This window comes from Fopius arisanus, unplaced genomic scaffold, assembly GCF_000806365.1.
Source record: "Fopius arisanus strain USDA-PBARC FA_bdor unplaced genomic scaffold, ASM80636v1 scaffold00037, whole genome shotgun sequence".
NCBI classification, from domain to species: Eukaryota; Metazoa; Arthropoda; class Insecta; order Hymenoptera; family Braconidae; genus Fopius; species Fopius arisanus.
In genome coordinates this window covers 403251-417336 of record NW_011887776.1, presented here as the reverse complement: position 1 = coordinate 417336, position 14086 = coordinate 403251, and the positions used below count along the sequence as shown (strand labels likewise).

The 14086-nt window shown below is 41.3% G+C and overlaps 1 protein-coding gene across 1 annotated transcript in view; it reads right to left on the bottom strand.

Moving 5' to 3' along the window:
* Positions 1-14086, bottom strand: part of LOC105266257 (Down syndrome cell adhesion molecule-like protein Dscam2) — a 43415-nt gene that overhangs the window by 23501 nt on the left and 5828 nt on the right. Inside the window, exon 2 of the mRNA XM_011304247.1 lies at positions 11279-11377. Within this exon, the coding sequence (XP_011302549.1) occupies positions 11279-11336 (58 nt within the window). The 5' untranslated portion in view covers positions 11337-11377. The remainder of the gene's footprint in view (positions 1-11278; positions 11378-14086) is intronic.

Genomic DNA, 14086 nt, shown 5'->3' with positions numbered 1-14086 from the left:
AAACGTGAAAGTTGTTGCTAGGGGAGTTTTCATACCTGAATGATGGAGGGGTTGAAGGTGATAAAAAATTACATCCAATGTTTCAATGGAGGAAGACATAACAGGAAAGATAAATGTGTATTGGACACTGTTGTGGTCGTACAGGATCACAACAACGCGGAAAAGTTCAAGTGAATGTGATTTTCCCATGTGTAAATACACGTATATTCGGCGGAACGAATGTTGACTTAACTACTTTGTTCCCTCTGACGGATTATAACGGCACCACAATAATTTGTGTGAGTGCATGTCTGCTTGAAATTATATGAATGCTATTTAATTATGAAGCATTCTGTAATGCAAATGTGTATTTGCTCCCAAGTTTATTACACTTCAAATCGATTAATGCCTAATTCCGCGAACTATTTCGATTATGAAATATGTACGTCAAATAATTATCCCCGAACGATCTATTTTCACTCAATATCTCCCTAGGGTCGTATTAATTATCCCCCAAGAATGGTCCATAAAACCCCTTGCATTACGCAATACCCACCCCTCGACAGGTGCCTATCAGAATTATAAATCCGATTTTAATATCCGTGGACGCTTATTAATGGAGATTATCCATTATATCATTGCGTAATCATTACTCTGATTATTTTGATTACATATAATCATTGCGCCATCACAGGTGATGCAAGTTTGAATCCGTTGGTCATTGATTCAATTGAAGTAAATTGGGATGAAAAATAAAAAAAGGATTGAATCGATCCCCCAATGATAAAATACTATTTTTCACCCTGATATTTGATGTTCGGGATGAACGTGAAAATATAAATGATGATATAGTGTACTCTCGTCAAACAATTGTATCCCCATGAGTAGTTTTCCCTCAGCGAATAGACACGAATATATTGAAAGCCAACAATATTTGAGCTCATGAATTCCAATAAAATCACGTTTCCACATGGAGTGGTTTGTGAGTGGTCAACAACCCCATATTCCGTATGTGATCTAAATACATAACTTTCATATGAAGACTCCTCCGACTATTTGCGCGGCATCCTGCCTGAATTTCATACATGATTGCATGAGTTGAAATTTTTCGATATTGCATATAGACATGCCAGATAATATTTTGCCATCCCCTCCTTTATGATGGAATACGATCCCGAGGAATTCACCACAGAGACAAGTATCGGTATAAATAATCAGGTCTTCTAGGGTTAGATCGACAGGTGATTATTTAATGGTGATATGAAGAGGGTTTTACGATTCAGTTGGCTGAAGGTATTGCGTGGTCAACCGGAAAATCGATTGTGATTATTTCGATCGAGGCATCCAATTGGGATACCGATTGCAACTGGAACAACGATGTGTGAAGGTACCTTAAACATGGGGCTCTCGATGAAATGACTAGCCGAATCAGGAATCGGGGTCGATCAGGCTGGACCCCGTGGTTAGTTAGAGCTAACGGGAGGAACAAGGAGGATAGCTTATCTATCGCCTATTTGCCCGATAGCCCCTGCTTCCGATTAATCAGCTCCACGGAATTAACGTGCCACTATTACACCACGAGTACTCCACTACCATCTCGACAGTGTCGATGGTATGGGTTCCCTCATCCTCGTCCTCTTCGGCATTGTGCAACTGCGATCAAAGGCCCAGTCCTCTTGTTGCATTCTTGTTACCGTATCCCCAGCCTCTAAAACCCTTCAATTGACATAGTTGCTTTGTTTCAATATCCCTTCATTCATAAACCGCAATATTCCGTTGTAATTTATTCACCATTTTATTCTCGCGGAATTAATGAATTATTTTCAAAAATTCAACGTTTTTTTTTTCAATAATCGGTATCCATTTTTCTGGATCAATAAATTTATCATCGAACGTACAGAGGCGGTACTCTGACTGTACATTTGGTACACAGTTAAATGAACTCATGCATTTAATCTCTTGATTCGTGCTACTAGAATTTTATCATATTTCTCGGTGAGTTGAATCATCCGAATTGAAAGCTAGTCGACGAAAAAATGAGCAGTAAAAATTCGAGGGCATGCATCACGGATGTGGAATCTCGCGGATATACTCAACTAATTCCATTCGATTAGGGAGGAAATGTGGAGAATCCGGGGAGAAAGCGGAATTTAGTCCATAGATGGTTGGGGGGGGAGGAGGGATAGGATCGTACATGCAAATAATTCACATCCAGTACTCGGGCAATTATTGTAATATCATAACTTCAGATCGATCATGAGTGCCGCGCCTGTGCGAACTAAATTGTGAATCTCACGTTATCGCATGTGGAAATCGCGGACCGAGCGTATGCGAATCCTCTTCGGGACTAACAGGGCAGTGAGTGGAGGATGATGAGGATGAGGAGGGAGGAAGGAAGAAGGAGGAGGGGGAGGATGAAGAGGAGGGGGACGATGAGGTGGATGAGGAGGATGAGGAGGAGGAGGAGGATGAGGAGGCGGAGTGGGAGGAGGAGGTGGAGGAGGAGGAGGGGAAGGAGAAGTAGGAAATGGAAGAGGAACACTGGGTGATTGTGGTGGGGAAGGCTGAAAGGGTACAGAGGTGGTTTAACCAGGGGATATCTGTAGATTCTACAGATGCGTGAGCAGACCAATGTGGATGGAGTGCACACGCTATCAAACCGGGAATGGACATACATCCAAGTAAGAGGGGATAGAAGCATAGATAGTAGATATATCCGTATATTGGCTGTACGGATTGGAATTGCGTGTGTGCGGTAGTGCAAGCCTCCACCACGGAGATGGTGCGAGTTGATATTGATTGGGTGCCTCCCGGCGGAGGGGCCCTATACCCCACTGCCAACCAACAGCAATGTTACGCTCGGTTCACAATATTAATAGTACTTGCCCCCGAGCGTGTCCCTAAAAACACCGTTTCATGATTTTCAAGGTAAATCGGAGAGAAAGAAATCCAGGATGCCACACCAAAAGTCAATTCGTTGAAATTTTATATATGTATTTTTATTTCAATATTTCGATGCGGTTTTTTTTTTTTTTCGAGGGAATTCGTTACGTTTGCTGTTATTTACTTTACAGACGGTGGATTATTGTTGTTTATTTTGAGTGACTTGCCCGATATTCGTTCTACTGACAGCGTCCAGGGTACGCATTGCCCGCGGGCGATTCGACAATCAATCAGTGTAACTGTATGCGTTTGCTGGTCTATCCCATGAAATCGGTATATGGTTATCGAGCACCATTGAGTAGTTGGACATGTGCGGTGGGAAAATATTCCGAGCGAAATTCACGATTCTCGAGCTGAAACGTCAATATCTGATTTTTTGGATTATTAAATTATGAAATACGGGGGTAAGAGGATTTTTTCAGGTGAATCGAACATCAATTTGATTTCACCAGTATTTAATTTAATTTAATTTAAATTTAATTTAAATAAATCGAACATCAATTTGATTTCAACATTATTTTATTTAATTTAACGGTTTATTTATATTATTCGTCAGAACAAAGTGCTGTTTGACAATACGGGGACTGTCGACGCCTGAAAGGCTTTCTCGAATACACTCTAGGTTGAGGGATACATCGGGACCAAGATTACACAAGGATATGTGTGGGGCCACCTTATCTTTTGTCCACGGAAGCTCAACCGACGTTGATGACAGTCTTGATGCACCACCCCCGTCTTCCAGGTTGACACAACCCTGAGCCGTTCACCTCAGGTTCACCGTTCTCACCCTGTTACCCCCTACCTATATTCCAAACAGTTGCACCTACCCGAAGATTCCATTATGATAAGCGACCTCGACATCGTGACGAGGCACCGCAACCTGATTTTACGCGTCTTTGAAATAACACACAAAGTATTGGGTTACGGAAATTCAATATTCACTGTGCAGCGCGGAATTGTATGTCATCGATAGTCAATATCTCTGGTCCATTCGCTTCGTTGGGTTCAAACTATTCCTGGAATTATGCCCTGCACATTAAAGATTTCAGGGTGCACATTCGATGGCTTCTCCATCACACCGGGATTCACTTTATCAGCGAAAAAATTTACATTCACTATTCGAGTTATTTCTACCTGACGTTGAATTGAATGGGCCCTTCCTCAATGCACGTCGTATCGGAGTTTATTCTGCATGGAAATCGAGTTCATGATGAAGAACGAGTCTGATGGTGTGAAGATAGGCGAGCGGGATAATACCACTAACTTGTTCATTTCTCTGGCGCAAAGTAATTAGATCGGGGCTGATAAGCGATATTAATTTATCAGGCAGGTGTAATTAGGTCGGGTGTAGGTGGGTCATTCAAAATCTCTTGGTATCTACTGCCAGGCACACCGTCAATCAATCCACTGGATCTCACACTGAGAAATAAAAAGAGTCGATCAAGTATTTATGGGATTCCATCAATCGATCGATTCTATTTTTCCTTCCGCGATTCCCAGTCAAAATCACTCAAGCGTTCAATCGACTATTTTTTTTTCTCAGTGCCCAAGCGCAAGGAGAATTTATTATTCTTCAATTACAATATTTTCCGGAAAATTCCGGGATAAATTTGATCCTTTTACTCAGTATTCAATTTACCAACAGAATTTCACTCGTCAATTTGAGTAATTCATGAAAAAACATTCATCGCAACAGTAGCCAGTAGCTAACTGGATATATTGGCACTCGATCCCCCAAAAATTTCACATTTTCACAAGCGATTTTATTCTGACAATTAACCAATTAACGATCATCATCCCAACGCAGAATAACCATCGACCCATCGATTATCGAAATTGCGTAGTGGTATACACAAAATTTTTAGTCAGACTCCGTACACATTGAGGTGTATAAGAAAGACAGAGGACGGAGGGAAAAAAAAAAATGGAGTGATGAACGAGGCTGTATGCACCCCAGGCTCAAGAGATATGGTGAAATACTGGTTGGCGAGGCCGGGGGTTTCTTTTGAGCACGCTTTTACGGTGATTACTCGATGGTTGCATCCGCGCATTTTACATCGGAAATTATTTCGCGCCCAATTAAACCATAGAAAACTCCCAGCCCTCCGCGACTCGGCAACTTTCTGTTGATTCCTCCGTGTTCCCCTTGCTCTGTAATATTTCAACACGGTTATATTCTCAACTTCGCCTCTCACTGTATATTCATCCATTCCACACCCTCTACCCCCCCATCCCCTACCCCGACCAACGCATTTTCTAACCTCTTCACTCGGCTTTGCTTGTGCGCGAATTCTTTTTTTTTTTTCCCTCCCATTTCTTTTTTACAGCTCGAGTCAAAGCTTTCCATCGGGGGGGTAGGAGGTAGAAGAAACGGAGAAAGCGAACGGGATTCGAATACTCCAGGCACGTAATCCCACCCTGGAATGCCTTACGAATTAAATTCACCGGAATAGTGCTAAATGTCCCGGGTGTGGGGTGAAGAACTCCCCGTTAAATATTCCCACTGATATTTACGGATTACTATTCAAATAATGACAATTAATCCGCCACTGGTGTTATACTTGCCATAAGTCCTGAATAATTGCAGTGGCTTGAGGACTCGAAACGCCATTAACCCCTGAGAAATCAATATGAATGATGAATTCTCTCGTGATTATTGCGAGTGAGTGTTGAGTGTGAGATTCAAGGATGGGGTGGTATAAAAAAAAAATGGGGAAAAAAAATTGAAGTGGGTAAGAAGAGTTACCGCACGCTCAGTAACTCTTGAACTTGTTAATTATCGACTGGATGAATGCGCGAGGGCGACGCTCGTTGGAGTCTGTACCCCAACTAGAAGCCTAATCACCTTCACTCATTTTCAACCCTTCCCCAGCATTCCAACCTTGTTGAGTCTCTCGTTCAACTCAACTCAACCTCAGAGGGGTCTTTGTATCGTACCGTGTTTTAACCCTCGGTTGTACGCTTGACTCAGCAAGTTTTCCGATACCTAACCAGACATCTCCAAGAGTCTGCCCTGCACACGTCAAAGTCCCTTTGTTAATGCATTACACATTAAATTTGTAATTTAACCCGGAAATCGTGTGTGCCCTTGTGCCAGTGATTAAATTTATTTACACGCAATAGTTTATTAACGTTAAATAACAAATTATTATGGATGTAGATAGCATCGGTGGTGGGCAGCTTCAATTTGTCACTCCGTTAAAGATCAATATTAGAACGGATATTGTACTAAACCCCTCCGACTTCCGAATGACTATTGACCAATTGTTTCTAGGCTTTATCCGAGTTTATCCTCTAATTACTCGGGTTCATATTGCACTTTAATGGAATATTTACGTGGATATTTGATAAACATTCGATAAACTATTGTAATCCAACGGATAATTGATCGATTCAGCGTAAAAAATATCCGTGACTCTTATAATTAATATTAATTGCGCCAATTTCGGGGTTTCGAAATAAAATTTATTTATTTTTTCGTACAGTCGATTCGATTCTCTTCTCCATGCCGTGTCAATAATTCGGTGCACAAGCGATAGTTTGAAAATAAATGTATATTATATATTTCTATGGCAAATCGATATGCTCTTGAAACTCACGATTTCCAACATTACGACGGAGATACACCAGTGAGAATCGAAATGTCACTGGCATCTCATGAATTACTTAGCCACGTCTCGAGAGTCTCTTTTTAGTTCGACTGGAGGGCACCAGACCAAGAAAAAAGAAAAAGAACCATTAAACTAAATAAAATTCGTCCCGACAATTTATTCTTCCTCTCTCTATTCTTGTTTACCATTATCGCTTAGTGCGAATGCTTTAGCACAAGTGGTTTCCCTTGCTGCATCAATTGTTTATGCATAACCAAATGAGAAGGTGCACAGAGGAGAAGTTCGAAGCGTTTGATTTTTTTCTCTTGTTTTTCGTAATCTGCATATCAAAGAGGATGCGGGTATTGACCTGAGGAGTGCTGACTCTCCCTGATTATTGATCCGAATGATTTTTACAGATATTTTTATTCAGAAGAGTAGAAAAAAAATTTAAGAGAATTCATAATTCAAGCCACATCCCTTGAATTTCTGGGAAATGCATGACGTGCATGTGGAATTACATGATTCCATGGAATAATCAAGCTGGGATCCTGAACAAACAGTGGGAAAGATAATATATTTCCTCTTGGGATCAGAGGAGAGTCTGTGAAGATTCACGATCCACTGGGGATGTCTGAGTTTGTTTTATTTCAAGCTGACCAAGACAGTTTTGGAGAGCAAGCCCAGGTGTTCCACACTACTCTCTGTTCTTGAATACTCCGGTGGGAGTGTACTCAATACCTAAGGTCTCCCCTGACGCGTATTCAGACTACGTGAGTACCGATAGTCCTTTTTGAAATTGTAATGATCCTAGCACTCTGGAGCAGTTATTCCCAGATTTGTGAATCCTTTGCGAAAAATTCTTTTCATGAAAAATCCCAACAGAATTGACTACAAGTGATGATTTGAAGGTTCTAGTACTGGATTCCATGGAGAAAATGGTCGTGACGTTGATTAGAGGATTAGGGGGTTGAGATTATTTTTTTAAGCACTCAAGGGTGGAAGGCGAAGCCATTAACCGGAACATGGCGCCAACACCACCACAACATGGGGTTTGCGGTGAGCTTCTGCAATTGAAATGAGTTGGCATCCTCCAGGGTTGATCCTAATCAACCATGTCAGTTAATTTTCCAGGCAAATTGATGTTAATGAGTATATTAAATAAACTCTCAATATTTTTTACTCAATCTTAAAAATATCTTGGTGTACTCGTTCATACGCGTGTGTTAAATTATGTGGAAACACAGAAAATCGACTCGGCGATACTCAGAAGAACATTTTGTCTCGGTACAGCGTATCGGGGAGTGGAAAGAAATTTATGGACTTGCTGGTGTACTTTGTCAGTGCACAGTATTGTCCCGAGTTCAACTCGGAAGCTCCTCCCAGTTTGTTCTTTTATTGGATAGTTAATGGAAGGCCCTTGTAGAAAGTTGAACGTCATCGAAGTTAAGCAGTTCAATGCACATGCGAAAATACCGAGAATAACGTGATATATAGACCAGTACATGAGTATAAAACTCCAACAATTCCGCCATTCGCTTTATTTATTTTTTTATCATCATCCCCCGGATATGAGCCTATCACAATATAATAAATAGATCAGAACAAATTGTTTGCGCTATTAACCAAAACGTCAAATTAAGAAAGTCCATTAATATACATTATATACATTACACAGAGTACATGTATATAAAACTCGAGCAATACCACCATTCGCTTTATCAATTTTTTCATCATTATCCCCAGAGGGGTGTGACCCTACGCCGGTGTGATAACTAGGTCAGTGAAAATTGTTTGCGAAATTGAAATAGAGAAATTCCACAGAGTTTGAGAATTGTTGAGAAATAATAAAATAGTGGAAAATTAAAATGTTTAGGATTAATTGACAATGATGGGGTTAACGAAGGGATTTTTTATTCCAGAGGGTGAGAGCAAGTTTTCAATGATTGGGATAAAACGGTGAATAATATAACAATGGTAAAATCAATAATACGGTTGGATCGGTGGGTGAGATTTGCAGTGTGACGTGATGACAATGGTTGGTTGGCGAAGGGATACGCGCAGGTCTGGGTATGGCCTAATTTGAAATGGCCACGTAGGAGGTTTAACGAGGCGCGTTAACAATGCACCAAGCGAACGCAACATTTCACACGGGGGAGCGAGAATAGATGTGCGTTGATGTACGTGCAAGCATCATCCGTACGAGTTACATATTCCCTCTCACTCGTTTTACGGGTGAAAATACCCGGGGGAGCGACAGCCTCGTCAGCGACTCCTGAGAGTTCTCAAAGGACCAAGTTTACCAGTGAGCCCCAGACTCGAGGACCTGAATAGTGGCGAATTTTATGGCTATTGGGATGCACCAGGTGAATATGTTATAATTGTTTTCCACATTATGTATTATGGTCTGTGACAATGGAGGTACATTGGCATCAGCCGTTGTGGATTCAACTTGGAAATTTATTGTTGGCTCAAGGAGAAACTGACGGACGCTCCAGTGAACTTTCGATGAAAGTTGAGGGTTGAGGGTTGAGGGTTTTGCCTCATGCTGCGCCTCCGTCAACACCAATTTCACTATTTTTGTGCTCTGTTAGGATGATAGCACTTGAAACTTACCAAAGTGCAGCTCAGGTGTACTCTGTCATAGATAAAGAGAAATAACCGAAGATGGAGTGGTATTTTTTGTACCTATATTCATCCAGAGTCATAAATTTTCAAGCATTATGCACCCCTTGGGCAAGTCAACTATGAATTATTACACATAAAATACCCCAACAACTTTTGATGGATAATAGCCCCAGGAGGGTTCCAGAAATACTGAGTAATTCTAAAGAGTGTCTTGCACAGCTCTCAAATCCAATCACCCCAGCGTTCAATCCCATGTCAATGGATTTCCGCGGAGTTAGTGCTTGCGACAAGTGCCTCGGACTCAGTAGAAAAAGCCCCATAAAACGCAGAAAGAAAAAGAGAATAACACCGAGACGTTAAACCGGCCACCGAGAACTCGACGAATCGCGATAATAACCGCCATATCGGTAACACGCGCAAAGACGCGGCTTTCGTTAAATAAATAATCGGCAGGAGTAAGAGCCCCAGGTCAAGAGTAAATGGAGTGTCTAGAGAAGCGATAGATATAGAATTTACAGCGAATAACTGTAGAGAAAGAGAGAGAGAGGAATCGGCTCTACGGAAAATGGGGGGAAAAGCCCATAAAAGGAGGAAATCAATTCGATTCCCACCGTGATTCGCCGACAACTTATCCACCCCTTCCATATCCAGCTTTTCCTCACCTTTTGCGAGCTTTTTCCGCTGGCAAACTATCTACTAGCAGTCATCCTCTTCCCTATCCATCCCTCCCCATCTTTTTGGCATCCTCGTCGTACCCCCCGCTCGATTCCGGATTTGGCCTTTCAGAGCAACAAGTGCGCCCCGACTCGCATCTTTAAGAAACCTCCGCACTAAGCGAGAGCTTTCCTTCCTCCAATTCCCTCCCAACCCCACCAAACCCCCCAACTAGTTCCCCGTCTGCTCTATCCACTATTCTGTTCACTTCCGCTATACCGACGTCTGCCTCTCTCCTGTACCACCTACCATCCTCACTTTTTGCTCCTCTCCTCGGCTTTTTTACACTCCTCTTTTTTCTCTCTATCCACCCACCATTTATTCTTTTCGTTTCTTCACTTCCTGCTTACGTTTCTCACCACGGGCAAATCAACTTCATTTTTTTTTTCTTTCATCCCCCGGACTTATCGTTATGTGTCTTGACTGCACTAGTGAGATTTTCACGATAAACTCCCGGGGGAAAATATCTTTAGGATTATTATCTGGTTTCTATCCTCGCTTCGTGTTTTTTCAATTGATTACGTTTGTCTGATAGTTCAGATCTTAGGGGGATGGGGAGGAAGGGGAGGAAAGGGTGGAAGGGGAGGAAGGGGTGGAAGGGGAGGAAGGGGTGGACGGGGAGGAAGGGGTGGAATGGGAGGAAGGGGTGGAAGGGGTGGAAGGGAAGGAGGGACAGGATTTCCATTGAGAAAGTGGGAAAACTTTCTAAATTTTTATTCCCACAACGACCATTCGTTTTCTATACGACTCTGGAGGATCTCGATGTCCTAGTTGCAAATTTAAGTTGCTCCTGGCGTTATTCTGGGCGTCGATGCGATTGAATGTTGAGAAAATTCTATTAGAATGATTAGCTCCGAGGCATCCTCCATATGTAACACCTATTTATTATCGGTCAACATGTGGCAGCCGGAGTGAACAGACATTCATAATTCAACGGTTCCACCGCTCCGTTGGTTTTTCATCCCTCTTCCCTTTTATTCTCATTCAACGGAACAGGATGGCGCGGCTAAAACGATTGCCAAGTTTTAATGGCTGGGATGAGTGAAATCTTTGAGAGAACTTTGTTAAACGTGGTGAAAGGAGAAGAGAAACGCTAAATATATCACGGTGAGAAAAAATATTTTGCCAAATATTGACTTTGTCGGTGGAACTTTTCAGTCTTTAAATTCTCTTTTCTTCTCTCTGACGTAAACAACACGGGAATTACATTTGCGTGAAAATATTATTTCTTTTTTCAATACCAGGATGAGAGGAATGACTTCTGGATGAATATTGTTTGGGGAATTTATTATTCGGTGAGTGTAATTATTTTTATCGGTGGGGACGTGAGAATTGGGAAGAGGTGAGGGATGATTCTTGGTTTCTGGGAGTAAAATTGAATCTTGTCGATCGATCAGATGGTGAGTGAAGTATTTGAGGCTTACCACAAACGAGGCCAAGCGTGCTGGATAGTAGCAGAGCTTTCAGCAGCCAACTGGCCATCCCGGTTCAGACCAGAAACGTTACGTCGATTCAGCTTCCTCCTGAAACAATACAAGCGTATCCAATCAATCAATGTGAAGAATCTTGTGTCCCAGCCAACTCCCCCTTAAATTCCTCTTACAATATGGCAGCTTGCCCTCTCCAATACTCTTATCGTAGTTGCCATCCCAGGGAGGTGTATCGATCCCTTTTTATTTCCCCTTTTTTATCCACCCCCCTTGTCCTCCCCAACCCGCTCTCATCACCCTTTGTCTACCGCGATTTTAATCTCGATTAGACTAGTCGGTGAAAAAGGCTGGTTAAGTGCCATCACTGGTAAGAATTTTTACTGGTAAGAATTTTTATAGGACTTTTTTGAAAATTTTGAATTTTTCAATTTCAGTGAATACCTCCTCCATTTTCATGCATTCCTGATACTTTTTCGAAAATTTGGAATTTTCAAATTTCAGTGAATACCTGTTCGATTTTCATGCTTCCCTGATATTTTTTTGAAAATTTCGAATTTTTGAATTTCAGTGAATACTTTCTCAATTGTCATGCTCTCCTGGTACTTTTTCAAAAATTTTGAATTTTTAAAATTTCCGTGAATACCTCTTCGATTTTCATGCTTCCCTGATATTTTTTTGAAAATTTCGAATTTTTCAATTTCAGTGAATACTTTCTCAATTGGCATGCTCTCCTGGTACTTTTTCAAAAATTTTGAATTTTCAAATTTCCGTGAATTCCTCCTCGATTTTTATGTTCCCCTGATACTTTTTCAAAAATTTCGAATTTTCACATTTCAGTGAATATCTCCTCCATTTTCATGCTCCCCTGATACTTTTTTGAAAATTTCGAATTTTCCAATTTTTTCACTGAATAAAACCCAGTATTCCCAAAATCGCTGAACCCGCGCTGAGAACCAGATCCCAATTATTTCCCCAGTAGACCAAAATATATTTCTGTCAACCGCAAAAATTTCCGCCTACAATCATCGCAGTAATTAATCCCAAAAAGACGCCCCATAAACTGCAGAATAATTATGAAAAAGTCTCTGCCTCTGCATAATCAATTTCGCTCGAAGGTATTCTTCTGTTTGCGCTTAGTGTCATGAGCACTATCCTTGGACTTTAAAATGCAAAACTCCGGGTGGCGTGCGTCGGTGAAGCTCAAAGTTTTAAGCCGCTTAAAAACTCCATGAACCCCCTCCCCAAAAAAAAAATGCTAAAGAAAAATAAAACGGGACGAATGGGCAGCGATCTCGTTACGAATATAGTGATACGCCCAGAGAGATATTCATGCCAAGTATTATGACGCACATTCTGCATTAATCCAATGGCAAATTTATGGGTTCACATTTGTTTATGTGTGCCCAGATGCATCTGCGTGCTCGTTAAACCGTAAAATATCAGCGATAGGTGAAAAAATAAATGGAAAAGGTGAATCCAAAGGTGGATAAGAAGTGCATAGGTACTGAGCAATCAATTACACCAGGAAAAGACGGAGAAATGGCATCACAATGACAGGGTTGACACGGAGACAATGGATACGCGACGAGTGTTGGAAACTACGCGAGATCATTTGCATATACCGTCTCATTCATTCACCATTGCTCCACCACTCGCAATTTGTCGTTGGTATTTTGTTAAATTACCCGGAAATGTTCTCAAACTACTTTGACAATTATTCAAACGTTTCCTGCACTCACTGACTGCACTCTTTCCTGAAATTGAACATGTGGTAATTATGATGCCCGTCGATTTATTTCTGTGCGGTTACGATAAATATTGTGGGGGAATAAATTTTTAAAATGGCGGTCTGCTACCCCCATTTTTATTTCACTCTCCTGATTTTTCTTGGCCTCATCTCTCTTTACCTCGAATTTTCAAGCATTTTTCACCTTCGGATGGTATCTTTTTCGGCGAATCACTCAGCCCTTTCTTGCCTCACAAAACATCTGTCTTACGCTTTTAGTTTTTTTTTATTTCCTCACTCCGGGATATGCCACTTCCATTTGCGAGATATAGCTGCTGTATCCTCCGACATTTTCCTTTTGAGAATTTTTTCTATTTGAGAAATTAATAAATTTTTATCGAGTCTTCCTGGTACTCTGAAAAAATTACACTAGTTTATTCATTCGCCGTATTCACTCGAGAAATCGCTCCATAAGTTGGATAGCGTGTGGAAAAAGTGATAAATAAAAGAGGTATGGAGTTGGTGAACGATGAGAAAAGCGATGAGCACAGCAGGCGGAAATAGAAGTGAGTATGTATATATAGGTACCAAGTGAATTGACGCTGTGGAAAGGGGTTTGATCCGTGTGACGGTACATTTTCCACGATCCGCGACGTCATTTATCGGGGATTGAAATTCGGAGACCGCTCGGCTTCGCTGGAATTTCATTAAAATTATTACTTAGATATTGGAGAGATAGTGCCTAGTACTTTCTCCGTCTACGGGAAAACTCGTACGTACGCTGTGGCCCGCCAATGTAGGAACGTGGACCGACTCATAGTTCAGACAACCTCTATACCCTGAGCTTCCAGGAATTCTCCAGCGAATAAAATGCCTTTGCGAAACAACCCTCATATTTTTATGAATGGTCGGGCATCTTTCTTTTTCATTAAATGGAATTTACCTCATACCGAAAAGAAAAGAAAAAAAAAACGGGAAAGATCAGCGATTTTTTATTCACCACCGAAAGAATCCGCCTCTTATGATTTTTATTACTCTTGGAGATCAGCGGTAGGCGCATCGTCTGGATCTCAATT